General features: G+C 46.5%; 1 protein-coding gene across 3 annotated transcripts in view; it reads left to right on the plus strand.

The window, feature by feature from the left end:
• The window catches only part of AKAP8L (A-kinase anchoring protein 8 like), a 91,787-nt gene that overhangs the window by 13,727 nt on the left and 62,048 nt on the right, over positions 1-16,012 (plus strand). For 2 of the 3 annotated variants that reach the window (XM_029585459.1, XM_029585460.1), the window contains 3 exons: positions 8,571-8,637; positions 12,472-12,934; positions 13,407-13,533. In XM_029585459.1, the coding sequence (XP_029441319.1) occupies positions 8,571-8,637; positions 12,472-12,934; positions 13,407-13,533 (657 nt within the window). The remainder of the gene's footprint in view (positions 1-8,570; positions 8,638-12,471; positions 12,935-13,406; positions 13,534-16,012) is intronic. The other variant, XM_029585461.1, reaches the window with a different exon arrangement.

A 16,012-nucleotide genomic window follows, 5' to 3' on the forward strand; every position in this document is an offset into this window, starting at 1 on the left:
TCCTTAAAGGGGCCAAACATTTAAACCCACCTGTCCGTCTTAGAGCCTCAATTTGGTGCTTCAAGCCCTTTGCGAAGCGCCTTTCAAACCTCTCCGGCGGGCCACGCTTAAAGACCTCACTCTTAAGACAGTATTTTTGGTCTCTATTTGCTCGGCCAGGAGAGTGTCCGAGTCCAAGCCTTGTCGGGAGTTCTTTCTCCGCTTTTCTGACTCAGGTGTTTCCCTCAAGAAGGTGCCATCCTTTCTTCCAAAGGTCGTGTCCTCTTTTCACGTCAGTCAGTGGAGCTTCCTGCCTTTTCTCCTGAAGACATTGCACGCATGCCTGGCAGGGACCTCAGGCGTCTTGATGTAAAGAGAGTCCTACTCCAATACTTACAGGTTACTAATGAATTTCGCATCTCTGATCATCTTTGTCCTATGGAGCAGCCCAAATAGAGGTAACAAGGCCTCTAAGGCTACCATTGCTCGCTGGCTGAAGGGAGGCCATTGCGTTGGCTTATATCTGTCGTGGCCGGTCCGTTCCGGAGGGTTTGAAGGCCCATTCTTTGCGTGCACAATCTACTTCTTGGGCGGAGAGGCAGTCTCTCCTCGGAAAATCTGCAGGACGGCTACTTGGAAGTCTCTGCATACTTTTGCTTGTCATTATTGCCTCGATGTCCAGGCGCCAGTGTTTGGCTCCTTCGGCAGGTGCTTCGAGCAGGTTTGTCTCAATCTCATCCTCTTTAGGGAAGCTTTGGTACATACCACTGTCTGGACTGATCCGAGTACGAACAGGGAAAGGAAAATTCGTTCTTACCTGCTAATTTTTGTTCCTGTTGTACCACGGATCAGTCCAGACTCCCGCCCGGGCTGTGGTTTCTTTTTGATTCGTCCGCTCGAAGGTTTTTTCCTTTTTTGTTTGATTCTTAACAGCATTTTGGATCCAGTTTCTTCCTATTAGAACGTCAAGGCATCGGAAGTCTTTCTCAACTGGATATATATGTAAGAGCGGTTCTTTCACATTACATGTTGGTTGTTACTTGCTTGATCTTCTACTGGTTAACTTTACCTTTTCTTGCTTTGATGATGTTTATTCTAAAGGGATGCAGGATGAGCACTGTCCTGATATAGGATACCCTTTAGTTTTTTTCTCTATCTCCATCTGCTGGACAGGAGGCTCAACCCACTGTCTGGATTGATCTGTGGTACTACAGGAACGAAAATTAGCAGGTAAGAACCATTTTTCCTATATTAAAATCAGATAACATACGTTGCACGTTCATTTAAAGGGAGCCGAAAACTTGTCCCTTTTAGAGTAGATAATGGGATTTTTATTTTAGCAGCATAAACACAATGTTTTTTATATATGGTAAATATTTTTTACGTTTCTGGTTTTAACAGTACATAGCACTTGTAACAAAGTTTATGCAAACCCCTGCGCTTAACTCTGTTAAGAACATAGCACATGCCATGCTGGGTCAGACCAAGGGTCCATCAAGCCCAGCATCCTGTTTCCAACAGTGGCCAAGCCAGGCCATAAGAACCTGGCAAGTACCCAAAAACTAAGTCTATTCCATGTTACTGTTACTAGTAATAGCAGTGGCTATTTTCTAAGTCAACTTAATTAATAGCAGGTAATGGACTTTTCCAAGAACTTACCCAATCCTTTTTTAAACACGGCTATACTAACTGCACTAACCACATCCTCTGGCAACAAATTCCAGAGTTTAATTGTGCGTTGAGTAAAAAAGAACTTTCTCAGATTAGTTTTAAATGTGCCACACGCTAACTTCATGGAGTGCCTCCTAGTCTTTCTATTATCTGAAAGAGTAAATAACCGATTCACATCTAAGTTCTAGACGTCTCATGATTTTAAACATCTCTATCATATCCCCCCTCAGCCATCTCTTCTCCAAGCTGAAAAGTCCTAACCTCTTTAGTCTTTCCTCGTAGGGGAGCTGTTCCATTCCCCTTATCATTTTGGTCGCCCTTGTAAATACAATGCCAATTAAACTACCCCAACTTAAAGTAGTAATTTATCCAGTTTCCCTGTACGTACCAGGATCAGTCCAGACCCCGCTGGGTTGTGTCTCCCTTCCAGCAGAGGGAGAAAAAAACCAAAAAGGCTCCCCTCTTAACCTGGTGTGCCACCTGCGATCCCTCAGTATTTTCTCTGACTCTCAGGAGAAGGGTTGACAGAACCTGCGGTTCTGATCTTTGAATTTCTTGAAAATTAGTTACATCTTGTTTTTACAGAGTACTAAGGCTCTGGAAGCTTTAGTTAGCACCTTTTGGCTACAGCAATTTGTGTATAAAAAAAAAAAAAGCTCAGTGCGGTTTTTATTTTCTCAGCCTTTTCACTCAGCAGCGGTAGAGGTAAGGCGGGGGCTGGCAGCTCTAAAAGCCTTGTTCCCGGAGGGCCATCTCTTTCTGGAGAGGGATTAACCGGTGGGCCAGTCCCTCCCCTCGATGCCCCGAGACGAGTTTCCTCGGGTGCTGCAGCGTTCCCAGAGCTCCAGAAGGCCGCGAGTCGCAGGGTATTTTAAGATTTTTTTTATTTTTCTTTCCTGCCGCGCTGTTTGGAAACACCCCCCCTCCCGGGATGCCACGAGGGCTTTTGTGCCCAGCATGTGGGGAGGTGGGGTCGCGCCTCTTGCGGGACAGGGTTTGCGCTCGCTGCCTACCTGGGGGGGGGGGAGGGGGGCTCGTCTGGGGGCGATTTTGGGCCACTTTTGCCGCAGAACGGCGATTGCGATCGCGTTCGGGTTCGTTGCCGGTGCGTGGGAACGGTGGCCATTTTGTCAGTCCTACCTGCCGGCTGGGGGAGACGATTCTCCGATTTCTCCTCCCAGTCTGCGTCCCATTCGACCGTGCGATCCGGGGCCCGCCCCCTCAGGGAGCTCGGTCCTCCCTCCTCCTCCTCCCCTATCGGATGCCTTTAAGGGGTAGTCAGTTTTTTTCTTCTAAGTTTTTTGAGGCGGAAGCTCATCAGCAGGATGAGAAGCCCCCTCCCGCGAGGATTGCGAGGCGCAACACGTCTCTGGATGCCCTTCCGGCCCCTGGGGGGGGGGGGTTCTGGAGCCTGCTCCTTTGGGATCCTTCCTTGATTCTCTCCTCCAAAATCTAGATGGGGTGTTGATGAGTCTGCTCCAGTAGAAGGGGACGACCCCTGGGTTTCTCGATTGTTTCGCCGGGAGGAGTTGGATCCCTTGATACCCTATGTCCTGGAGGAACTGGAAGTGGAGGCACCAGTCCCCAGTTCGGAGCCAGTTAAGGGGAAGCCAGTACTTTTGGGGCTGCGCGCCCTGCCCCAAACCTTTCCTTTCCACCCAATGCTTAAGCAGTTGGTCACTCGGGAGTGAGAATCTCCGGACGCGACTCTGCGGGTGGGACAGGCAATGGATAAACTCTACCCTTTACCTGAGGAAGCCTTGGATATCCTCAGGATTCCCAAGATGGACGCATCGGTTACTGAGGTCACTAAGCGGACCACCATTCCTGTTACAGAAGCGACGGCTCTTAAGGACTTACAGGATAGACGGCTAGAAGTCCTCAAGTGCATCTTTGAGGTGTCAGCGCTCTGTGTTAGGGCGGCGGTGTGCAGTAGCCTCATGCAGCGAGCGACCCTCAGGTGGGTCCAGCAAATGCTCACGTCACAGGTGTTACCGCCAGAGGAAGCAGATCAGGCGAATAGGATGGAGTCCGCGATGGCTTACACAGCGGATGCATTGTATGATCTGTTGCGGGCATCTTCACGCAACATGTCCACTGCAGTTTCGGCTAGGCGGCTTCTCTGGCTCAGGAACTGGTCTGCAGACGTTTCTTCCAAAACTTAGTTGGGTAATCTTCCTTTTAAGGGAAAATTGTTTGGGGAGGAACTTGACGTACCTAAGTCTCTTGGGGAGAATAAGGTGTATAAATTGCCAGAAGACAAGCCTAAGTCTTCCAGGCCCTTTGGGGCAGCGCGTTACCGTTTCCGAGGACAGCGCAGATTTCGGCAGTCGTGGCCGCCTGCTTTGCCCGCCCGCCAACAGACTCAGAGAGCTCAGTCGTGGCCTACTTCCTTTCGTGGTCGGAGGCCATTTCGTGAGTGAGGCTCTCAAGGAGCCACTGGAGTTAAGCAGTCCCAATGAAGGTGTTCCGACCCTCTCCCCAGTTCCAGCGGTGGGAGGTAGTCTCTCCCTGTTTCTCGAGGAGTGGGTCAGGATCACGTCAGACCAGTGGGTCCTCAATATCATCGCACACTGTTACGAGTTGGATTTTGCCTGCCCGTTAAAGGATCTTTTTCTGACTTCTCCCGCCGGCTCTCGGGCCAAGCAGGAGATAGTCGGGCAAACCCTGAGTTGCCTGAAATCCCTGGGGGCCATTGTTCCGGTATCTTCAGAGGAGCACAGGACCGGCAGGTACTCCATCTATTTCGTAGTCCTGAAGAAGGAGGGGGTCCTTCCAGCCAATATTGGATCTCAAGGCAGTCAACTGAGCGCGTCTGGTCCCGATTTCGTATGGAGACTCTACGTTCGGTCATTGCGGCTGTCCACTCAGGAGAATATTTGGCCTCTTTGGACCTGACCGAGGTATATCTTCACATCGGGATACGTGAGCGCCATCAGCGGTTTCTCCGGTTCATGGTCCTGGTGGAGCATTATCAGTTCCAAGCTCTTCTGTTCGGGTTAACGACAGCACCTCTGGTCTTCAAGGTAATGGTAGTAGCAGCGGCACTACGGCGGGAGGGGATCTTGGTTCACCCATACCTGGACGATTGGCTCATCCGGGCCAAATCGGAGAACCTCTGTTGGGTAGCAGTGAGCAAGGTTCTCCTCCAGCTCCAGTCCCTTGGTTGGGTGGTCAACTTTGCCAAGAGCCAGTTGGTACAATCTCAGGTTCTCAACTTCCTGGGAGCACGCTTTGATACCTTGGTAGGCAAGGTCTTCCTCACTCGGGAGAGGAGGATCAAGATGGTGGCACAAATCCGTCTGCTCATGTCCTTACCCCTGCCCGTAGTATGAGATTATTTGTAGGTACTTGGTTCCATGGCGTCTACTCTGGAAGTGGTTCCCTGGGCGTAGGCGCATATGAGACCATTACAACGTGCATTGCTTTCTCGGTGGGATCCGAAATCGGAGGAGTTCCGCCTGCCTTTGCCACTGATGGAACCAGCCAGGTCCAGTCTCAATTGGCGGTTGATTCCGGCCCACTTGTTACAGGGGATGGACCTGGAGGAGCCACAGTGGGTAATAGTCACGACAGATGCCAGCCTCTCTGGTTGGGGAGTAGTTTGCCAGTCACAATCCGCTCTGGGTCGTTGGACAAGTTATCGGGCGAAGAGGTCAATCAATCGATTGGAAACCAGGGCGGTACGCCTCGCGTTACGCGTTTTTCTCCCTCTGGTAGCTCAGCGTGTGGTGCGAGTCTTGTCAGACAATGCAACGACGGAAGCCTACATCAACTGCCAGGGGGGAACCAGGAGCCGGTCGGTGGCCTGGAAAGCTTAAAAGGCTCATGACATGGGCAGAGCGACATCTGGTCTGGCTGGCGGCCTCGCACATAGCCGGGGTGGACAATGTGCAGGCAGATTTTCTCAGCCGCCAGCATCTGGATCCCGCAGCTTTCCGGCTGCTCACTCGTCGTTGGGGGGTCCCACACCTCGACCTGATGGCAACTCGGACAAATGCAAAGGCACCCAGATTTTTTCAGTGGTCTGAGAGACCACGGGTCGGAAGGAGTGGATGCTCTCGTTCTTCCGTGGCCTCAGGGCATACCGCTGTATGTCTCCCCGCCTTGGCCACTAGTGGGCAAGATCGTACGTCTGATAGAGAACCACGGGGAGTCTGTCATTCTGGTAGCCCCAGAGTGGCCCCGAAGGCCGTGGTTTGCGGATTTGATCTCTGCGATCGGTCAGGTGCGTCTCACCCACCTTCCGAATCTACTTCGACAAGGTCCAGTATTTTTCGATCGAGCGGATCGCTTTTGTCTAGTGGCCTGGCTTATGAAAGGAGGCAATTGAGGAAGAGGGGATATTCGGATTCGGTTATTTCTACCCTCTTGCAAGCACGGAAATCGTCCACGTCGTTAGCCTATATTCGTGTTTGGAGAGTTTTCGACTCTTGGTGTCAAGGTTTGAATGTACCCCCGCGTCTGGCTTCGGTAGCACACATTCTATCCTTCCTGCAGGAGGGACTGAAGAAGGGTCTAGCTTGCAGTTCTCTCCGGGTGCAGGTCGTGGCACTGGGTTGCCTGCGGGGGCAAGATTGATGGGTTTTCACAGGCAGCTCAACCAGATGTGTCCCTTTTTTTTTTAAGGGGGGCCAAGCATTTGCGCCCGCCGGTATGACAGATTTGTCCTGCCTGGAGCTTGAATGTAGTTCTCAAGGTCTTATGTGGTCTTCCTTTTGAGCCCCTCCGGCGAGCTATGTTGAAGGATTTGACACTCAAGACTGTCTTTTTGGTAGCCATTACCTCCGCACAGCGAATTTCAGAGCTTCAAGCTTTGTCGTGTCGGGATCCGTATCTTCGTATTTCAGATTCTGGAGTTTCGCTGCGGACCGTTCCCTCCTTCTTGCCCAAGGTGGTATCGGCTTTTCATGTCAATCAGACGGTAGAGCTACCGGCCTTCCCGAATTTGGATCCAACTTCTCAGACGGATAAGAATCTGCATAGGTTGGATGTGCGCCAGGTTCTCCTTCGCTATCTAGAGGTGACCAATGCTTTTCTATTATCGGATCATTTGTTTGTCTTATTGAGTGGTCCTAGACGGGGACACAAGGCATCCAAAGCTACAGTTGCTAGGTGGTTGAAGGAGGCCATTTCCTCCACTTATCTTTGCGCTGGGCGTGCATTACCAGAAGGCTTGAAAGCGCACTCTACCAGATCTCAAGCGGCCTCTTGGGCGGAGAGCCAGTCGGTCTCGCCGCAGGAGATTTGTAGAGCAGCCACTTGGAAATCATTGCATATTTTTGCGAAACATTATCGTGTAGACGTCCGGGATCTGGAGGTCGACTGTTTTGGCAGCAGTGTTCTTCGTGCGGGACTCTCCAGATCCCACCCCAATTAAGGCAGCTCTGGTACATCCCAACGGTCTGGACTGATCCTGGTACGTACAGGAAAAGGAAAATTGGTTCTTACCTGCTAATTTTCGTTCCTGTAGTACCAAGGATCAGTCCAGACGCCCGCCCTTGGGTTTTCTGGAGAGTCCGTTTTTTCTTACCTCTGCAGAGTTCTTTACAGACATAGGAAGGAATCTTCTTGATATGTTATCTGGCGGTATGGTTTGTTTATTTTACCACGCGCATTGTTGTAGCCACTGGTGGTTATATTTGGGGATTTGTTCTCCTTTATTGGTTATTCCTCTTTGATATCGTATATACTGAGGGATCGAAGGTGGCTCACCAGGTTAAGAGGGGTGCCTTTTTGGGTTTTTTTTCTCTGACTCCCTCTGCTGGAAGGGAGACACAACCCAGCGGTCTGGACTGATCCTTGGTACTACAGGAACGAAAATTAGCAGGTAAGAACCAATTTTCCTTTATTTTACACTGATTTCATTGTAGTCCTTGAGTGGACTCTTGGGAGAATCAGGGTCCTGGCTCAGTATGGAGGGCAGCAAATGACAGCCTAATACCACAGTCTCAGGATGGCAGTCCCAGAATTTACAGAAATCTGTTATGCAGGCAATAATGGATGAGGATCGCTTGACTTGCCAGGGCTTAGGCATGGATGAAGTCAGCAAGCTCTCTGCAGTTAATGGAATGGAGCAGGGCTGATCTGAGCTGCATACCCAGTCCTAAAACTTAGCTTGCGTCATGAAAAGGTAGGGGTACCAAGTTCACAGTTGTGGAGTTTGTGTGAATGGCAGCAAGCAGCATAGTGCTGTGCTGTAGTGCAGTCTGAAATCTGTTTCAAGTCCAAGGTCCTCCTTTTGTTCTGGATTTCATGCATATGCCTAGGATCCAAAAGTTAATATTGATTGGATGTTACTGCATGGATTTGGTGGGCTTCTGATGACTTCATCTTAGCAGATACGTATATGCATATTCTCACAAAGATGCTGGCATGAGCCAGACATCTGTGAACGATACCGAGTGCTAGATATGTTTGTCAAAGTTGCAGCTTAAGCAAATTTGTGTCCAGCAAACTTGTAAGGTGACCACACATGCTTGATATGAAAAACAATAGCAGCTTCTTTTCCTCTGAGTAGTTCTCACAGGCATGACCTCCATTTGTAATTACCTGAGGTGCACCATCCTAAATACCAGTAGTGATGCTGGAAAAGTGTGTCCTCTGTTTTCATCTGTTAGTAAGCAGAGTAAATCTATGCATCTGGACTGGTCTAGCAGGATTCAAGGAAAGGAAATGAGTACGGACTGTTTCTTCATCATAGACAATGTCTTAGCTTGGCCTGGAGGGATCATTTCTTAAGGATGAGAGAGAGATTTAACCTGCATGCCAATTCAATTTCTGGCCCTTCTGCTAGGATTGCTAACAATGTATCAGAGGGAAATTTCTTTATCTGTTGCCTTAATCACAGCCATGTCTGATATTTGCTTTGGATTTTTAGTGGCAAACAAATTTACACTTTTTTAACATGATTTTTTCAGGCTATGAAGGATATGATTATGGATATGGATACAGTCAAGGTGACTCTGGCACCACTGGCAATTATGGGTATGGTATAAAGCAAATATAAATGCTTCCACTAGCACCATGGGGCTGTTACAGCAAAACTTTACCAGCACTTATATATGCTGCTGTCCATACAGGGGTAGTCTTTAGGTGTTGGGAATGGGTTTAGACTTTGTAAAAGAACTTGCTGTAACAGGATGCCTGCTGCCTTAATGTAAAATACCTTTATTCTTAATGTATAATCCATGGTTATCAGTACATTAAAATTGAGTACATTGCGGATGTTTCAATTTTTTGTTTTAAAACTTAATTTCCATTACCAAAATTGACAGTACTGTAATCAGAACAGTGCGAAATTCATAGTAAAGCTTCTAAAAGGTTAGAACAAACTACATTTAACCTTTACCTGTTATCTACCCCCAGAATCTGCCCTCTTTCATTCCAGTGACTGTATACAACCATCTGACCAATCTTGTATATAAAGGGGAATCCCACCTCTCCAGTGATTTCCTTTTTTCATTTACATTTTGACATGAAACACTTTCATTTGAGATAAGGAAATGGTTTATAATTTGACTCTTGTTAAATGGAAGGGTAATGCATCAGAATTTTAGGAGCAGGTGTGCTTTTACCAGGTCTGTCTTTTGTCTGTGGGTGGTGCCGTGTTCTTACTCTAACCACCATAAGTGTTCTGTGTAGTTAATCTCTTCTACTGGTATAGTTCATTTAAGCCTATTGAACTGGGGCAAACTAGAGGATCAGTCCTGCAGGAAAAGATAAGTAGTTGGCCACAACTGTCTGTGTGTTTAATGGTTGATCTCTCTCTTTCCCTCTCTCCCAAAAAAGTAACTAAAATTGATGTTTTGGAAGTTTCATTTTAGTTTCAGGTTGTCATTTTTTGGAAAGCATAACTTCTTCCAAGTTCAAGATAACTCTGCTAAAACTAGTGCTGCTTTATCACTGAATAGTTTACTTTTGTCTTTATTTTTAAATATGGTGTCTGCACCTTCTTTGAAGATTAGTCCTGTGTTATTAAATGCATAATTAGTTATCAGGGATAGCTAGCTTGGTGCTTGTGACCAGAAATGATATTCTCCAGGACTCTAGTTGTCTTAGATTTTTTCCTCAGAAAGTGGCTTAAATTTACTAGTCAGGTCAACTGAGCAGCAGTCTGTATTACTATTTGTAGTCATTTTTCCAGCATGGCTCCTGATCCTTATGAAATCATGCTTTTTTTCTTGTTTTCTAACTCTTGTCCTCATACAGTCTAGCCCTTTTCTGCATTGAGAAGAAAGGTGGAAAGCCAGGACTAGGTCAAAACATGATAGGATGGTAGCATTAATATGTAGAACTAGTCTTCCCTTCTTTGAGTCTGCTCTTGAGGCCTGATTTATTCTGCCTTATTCCTAACTCAGGCTTAAATCAGGCCTTTACTTTGAGTATTCATAAAGTTTATACATTATCCCAGGACAAGCTTACCTTGTAATAGGTGTTATCCCAGGACAAGCAGGATGCTGCTAGTCCTCACATATGGGTGACGTCATTGACGGAGCCCTATCACGGAAAACTTTCTGTCAAAGTTTCTAGAAATGTCTGACTGGCATCCTGACTGGCATCCTGAGACTACTGAACATACCCAGCATGCCATGATCCCTCGAGCCACAGGGGTCTCCCTTCAGTCTTCTTTTTTCCGCGCTGCTGTTAGCCTCACGGTTATAGGAGCCCTATGTGGTCCAATACAAGGATGACTCAGCCTGTAGCTTGCCAATCACCAATATGTGAGGACTAGCATCCTGCTTGTCCTGGGATAAAGCAAAATTGCTTACTTTGTAATAGGTGTTATCCCAGGACAGCAGGATATAGTCCTCACGAAACCCATCCACCACCCCGCGGAATTAGGTCCGATACGTTTTATTATTTTATTTTTGGCTAAAGCTTATTGCTACAAACAAGACTGAAGGGAGACCCCTGTGGCTCGAGGGATCATGACATACTGGGCATGCTCAGTGGACTCAGGATGCCAGTCAAAAGATTTTAGAAACTTTGACAGAAAGTTTTCCGTGATAGGGCTCCGTCAATGACGTCACCCATATGTGAGGACTACATCTGCTGTCCTGGGATAACACCTATTACAAGGTAAGCAATTTTGCTTTACAATGGTAGTTGCATGGAGAGATTCTAAGGAATAGAACACTGGCATTTATACTTATCTGGTTGCATAATCTGTGAGGGTGAAGAATGGGATTTGGTTTTAAAACTACTATTGTTTACTGTCTACATTTTAATGATGACCAGCTGAATCCAGATAACCCATCTTCCTTGGCTTTTTTTCTTTAACTTTCTTTCCAAAGGGAAAGAAGGCTTATGAGATCAGTCTGTGTCCTCATAGACCCTATAACTTCTAAGTTTAGTGTTCTAGCCTTCTAGCCACACCAAATTTTCAGGACACATGTTTTGTTTTTTTTCCCCTGGATCCACACATCGGTGGACATGCATAGGACCATATCCCAGAAGGTTGGTTCCTTTGGCTCAGGTTAAAACTTACATAGGTATTGACTGGTTAGAAATGAAATGCATGAATTTCTAGTGTTGCATAAAACAATTTTTATTTTTTTTTGCTTTTGAAAAACTGTAAGACAAGTTATACTGGATATCTTTTTTAAAGCAAAATAATTTTACATTCAACTGTTAATGAAATGGGTTAAGATGGTTATGGAGCATGTTGAATAGCAGGCTCTCTGTTCATCCACTCCAGTGATAGTCTGGTACACTTGCTTGGCTGTCAGAATGCGGTTTTTGTTTTTCATTTTGGGCAAATGAACTAAGCGTTTTTTCCATAGACACACAATGCAGGAAGTTCCAGAATTTATACATTTGTTTGCAGATGCAGAGTTTTCGTCACCTGTGAATTTTTTGTTCTGCTTTGACAAGATATTTCTAATTTGTTTTCATGTATTTTTTTCTAAATCTTTACGTTTAATCTTGCTGTGATATGAAAGTATAGATTTTAATTTTCTACTCCTCTTGCAGGTTTCTTCGAACTTGGCCTATTTTTTTTTTTTAAAGATTACAGTATGATTATGTGTAAACCAATGGAAAACAAAACACCTTTTCTCTTTGCTGCTTGGGTTTGACATTGATAGTGTTATTTCTGCTAATGAGGTTTTAGTGAAGGACGAGAACTTCTAGTATTCAGATTGAAAGGGTATTGTAGAATAACCTGTTAGGCTTTTTTATGTTCTATTAGTCCTTTCCTCCTATCTCTTCCCCCAACCCCTCACGTTATTTTTTCTTGGCTACAAATAGAATTTGCAGTGGAAGTTAATATCATTGAGCTACAGACCTGTTTATTTGCGTGAGTGGTGACTGTAAACGTCTGTAACAGTTGTGAGGGGGCAAATTTAGAGTTTGGTTAGAATGAGTTAGTGAACAAATTCAAAATTGTGGTCCATATCCACTGCTGAGGAGCCTTTGCTCAGTTTGGGAATTTTAATTTTTTAGTAGTTAACTGAGAGACTTAGGCTGTGTCTGATAGTGCTGTGGAAATTAGTGGCTCCTGGGTATTTGCAAACCCGTCTTAAATTTTATATCTGAGCCACAGGAGAAAAATCCAATCCAATTGTTCCAAGCTGAAGTGGAACAGAATTCCAGTACTTTGCCCTCCCCTCTGACTGCTGTATCACACAAGGAAAAACTCCCATGTTGAGTGAAACCTCTGAACCTTGTTTGATAACTTAACTGGTGAAAGTCTTTTATTGTAGCAGTTAACCTTTATATTTTTTTTGTTCAATCTCTGCTGCCATTTCTTGGCAGGCTCTAACATGGTTCCTTACTTGCTAATGACTGGATTCCTTGCTTGCTGTGCGACTCTTGCAGGTATGATTCATATGAGTCCTACGACTCAAGGTCTTCACTGAACGACCGTGATCTATACAGATCCGGCTACAGTTACAGTGAGGCTGGACATGACCAGGACATGACTGCCTATGATGGTCGCTATGACAGCTCCTACGGGAACAGCAGGGACCAGTTCCAGAACAGAGCATGGGACAACTATGGCCAACAGGGCCAGAACTGGGCCAGAGACGGGCGAAATAAGAGATCCATGGCATCTTCCTATTCCGGGTACATGGGCGGACAATGGAATGAGCCGCTGCAGTCAAAGGGAGGGCGGGGCCCAGGTGCCTCCGGCTCCTCCCGGCTCCCATCCCTCTTCTCCCACAGCATTGTCCCTGAGCACAAGAGGTTTCAGGGACTGAGAGGTTTCTCTGGGAACTTTGGAGTTGGCGCCTTCAAACAGCAAATGAGGAAAAACTGGAAAATGTGGGACGGAGACAAAGTAAGTACCTCTGCCTACACCACTCCCCATTTACTTCCTGTAGAAGATACGCTCTGCTCAACAAAGCCAGGCTGACCCTTGCTAAGCAGGTGCAAGAGCCCATCCCCATTCTCTGCAAATAGTAGCAGCCATAATTCATGCTGTTGCGTGGCATCCTGTTCAAAGGGGCCAGTGTAACTACAGTCCAGTGCCCACCCAAATAATAGCTGTGCTAAGGAGGATGTGCTAAAGTTAGGGAACTGCACTGCAATACTTATAGATATTAAGTTTTTAGGAAAGGGGATAAGATCAAACCTAAATATTTGTCTAGCAAAAGTATTTTCGATGTGGGGGAAATAGCTAGTTTTTAATAGGACTTAAAATTGATTGGCAGTTAAAGCATAACTGATCTGGGTTGTGGTGGTGAAGGTTGTGTGTGTGGGGAGCGTGGTTTCTTGAAAGTGTTTCGAGCTGATTTTCCCTTTTCCTACAGCCACAGCAGAAAAAGAAAGTCAAGAAGGACACTGTGGCGGGGAACAAGAGGAAGCAGACTAACACTACTGATGAACCTGACAGCAAAGTAGCCAAAAATGAAACTGCCAACTCTGAATCTGAAAATGGTAAGGCACCTTTGCTCTAGTCAAGCCACTGCAGTGCTTGGAACTAAAAATTGAATGTATGGGCCCCAACTGTTTGGCTGAGCAGTGGCTCCCATACATTCCACCTAATTTTTTGAGGTTACAAAAGGTAATTATCTGATTTCCCCCACCCAAATGTCTTTAATTCAGCTGTGATCTGAAACTCCTGGTTTTTTGGGGGTGTTTTTTTTAATTGGAAATCACAAAATAGTGGAATAGTCTCATGGAAACACAAAAATTACAATAGTATAATCATTCTCAGCGATATAATCAAAACACTTCTATCACACTTCCCCTCTTTTCCTTTCTCTCCAATTATCCCATACCCCCAGCCCACCCCAGAAGGATTCCCTTTAGATTCACTTTAGAGATGTCATCAAACACCTTCCTGTCCAATTCCAATTAACCTTCTATATACACAGATTAATCTGCCTTCTGTCCTACCCTCCTTACCCACTCCTGCCCCCTAACCAGACTCTCCTCTCTATCCTATAGCATTAGCTTGCTTTTTTTTCTTATGCACTTCCAAATTGGAATAAGTTGCTGAAAACTATCAGCTGACCTATCTTTTAGATGTTCTTTAAAAACTTTTGTATTTTCCTGTTGATAGCAGGGCTGAATTAGCCATGCTGTCATGGGATCTGTCAGTCAGGTCCGGGAGGCGGAGCTTTATTAAGCAGAGGTTTGGCTTTTTAGTCTCTGCGGCTGCGCATGTGTTCCCGCGCAGGAAAGTAACAGATTCTCCCCAGTCTGTTTCTTTCCGTGCGCGGGATCGCACACGGAGCTAACTTTCTTCTCAGAGAATGTCGAAATCTGGATTCAAGCGTTGTCGCTGCGGCAAGGTAATGTCTGTCACGGATGGCCATAACCGATGTTACCGCTGCCTCTGTGCCAACCACAACGTGGGGGAATGCGAGTTTTGTGCTCGTGTGTCCCCTCGGGCCCAAAGACAGAGGGCCTACAAAATGAAAGAACTTCTCAGCTTGTCGGAGCCATCGGAGGCTCATTCCTCGCCGGGACCTGCGAAGAGACCCGCTCCCCCTCACAGGAGAGTGGCATCGTGGGATCCTCGTCCCTTCAGGCCTGGAGGGAAAGAGGTAATAAAACAAGCGAGGCCATTGGATCAGGGATCTGATCCAACCGATCGGCGCCGCATGACCGTGCGAAACGGGCATGAGATACGATGCCGTCTCGGGAACGAGCCGTGGAGCTGAAAATCCTACCAAGCGACACGGCCCCGAAGATTCCGGCGGCGCACAGCACGGCGCCGAGACCATCAATTACTAAACAACAAGAACCCCAAAACGGATCAAGGAGTCCATCACAGGATAGGTGAACACCTACACCTTTAAAGATACAAAAAGTGACACATCCAAGCCAAAGCGGCTTAAAACGGAGGCTTCAATCTCCACAATTATCCCACTCCACCTCGTGACTCTATGCCACGGCATTCCGAGACTTCATCAAGGGGATCTAGACCTAAACATAAGAAAAGGTCACCATCAAGGGATAAACCTCATGTGGCGCCAGTGCTTACCCATCGCCACAAACATCATTCGCACCATAAAACATTTCCACATAAGACCTCAGGATGGGACGTCAGCCCCTCTACCTCCATCTCTTCCAGGAGTAAACATCCTAAAGCACATTCACATAGGTCACTGATATATCTCACATCTTCTAATGCATCCAGCTCTTCTAGGAGAATAAGAGAGAGAGAGAGCTCACAAACCAGAGCACGTCCCACCTTCATTGTCTCCGCCAATACCGGCAGAACAGACACCACATCCTTCACCACACCATACTGGTAAATCCGTCATGCCTCCTAAAACGAAGGAGGCTTTTTGGCAGTTATCGCAGTCTCTAGCGGGTTTCTATGAGACCCTAGAAGCCTCCTTCAAAATGTCAAATCAACCATCGACGGGCTCTAGAGAACAGAGTGTCCATCTCTCAAGGGAACAGTCTGTAGAACTTCCTTCATCACCAGCCACAATCTCCACTTAAAAACAGGACACTGGTAGATTCCACATCTCCACCAACATCTCCTTCATCCTCGACGGGGTTTCCTTCAGATCCACAGGAACAACCACAAGAACCATATTCTCTGCCAGAAGATCTCATATCCAAGATTCTTGGAAAAGCTGGGTACCATCTTACATTTAGATGTACAAAAGGAATCAGATCCTAGATCAGAGAACTTGGGTCTTCTAAAATTTTTTGATGTTCCAGGAGAATCCACTTCGTTACCACAACAAGAATTACTACACAGTGTTCTCCAAAAATCCTGGGAAACATCTCTCTCTGACGGCGGTCTCTCGAAAAACCGACATTAAATTTCGAATGCGGAAAGACCTGCCGTATGTGCTACCACAATTACCTCATGCTTCCATAGTGGTAGAATCAGCGATGCAACGATTCAAAAAGTCAAAAACACACTCTACATACCCACCAACCAAAGACA

This window comes from Rhinatrema bivittatum, chromosome 19 (genome assembly GCF_901001135.1).
Source record: "Rhinatrema bivittatum chromosome 19, aRhiBiv1.1, whole genome shotgun sequence".
NCBI classification, from domain to species: domain Eukaryota; kingdom Metazoa; phylum Chordata; class Amphibia; order Gymnophiona; family Rhinatrematidae; genus Rhinatrema; species Rhinatrema bivittatum.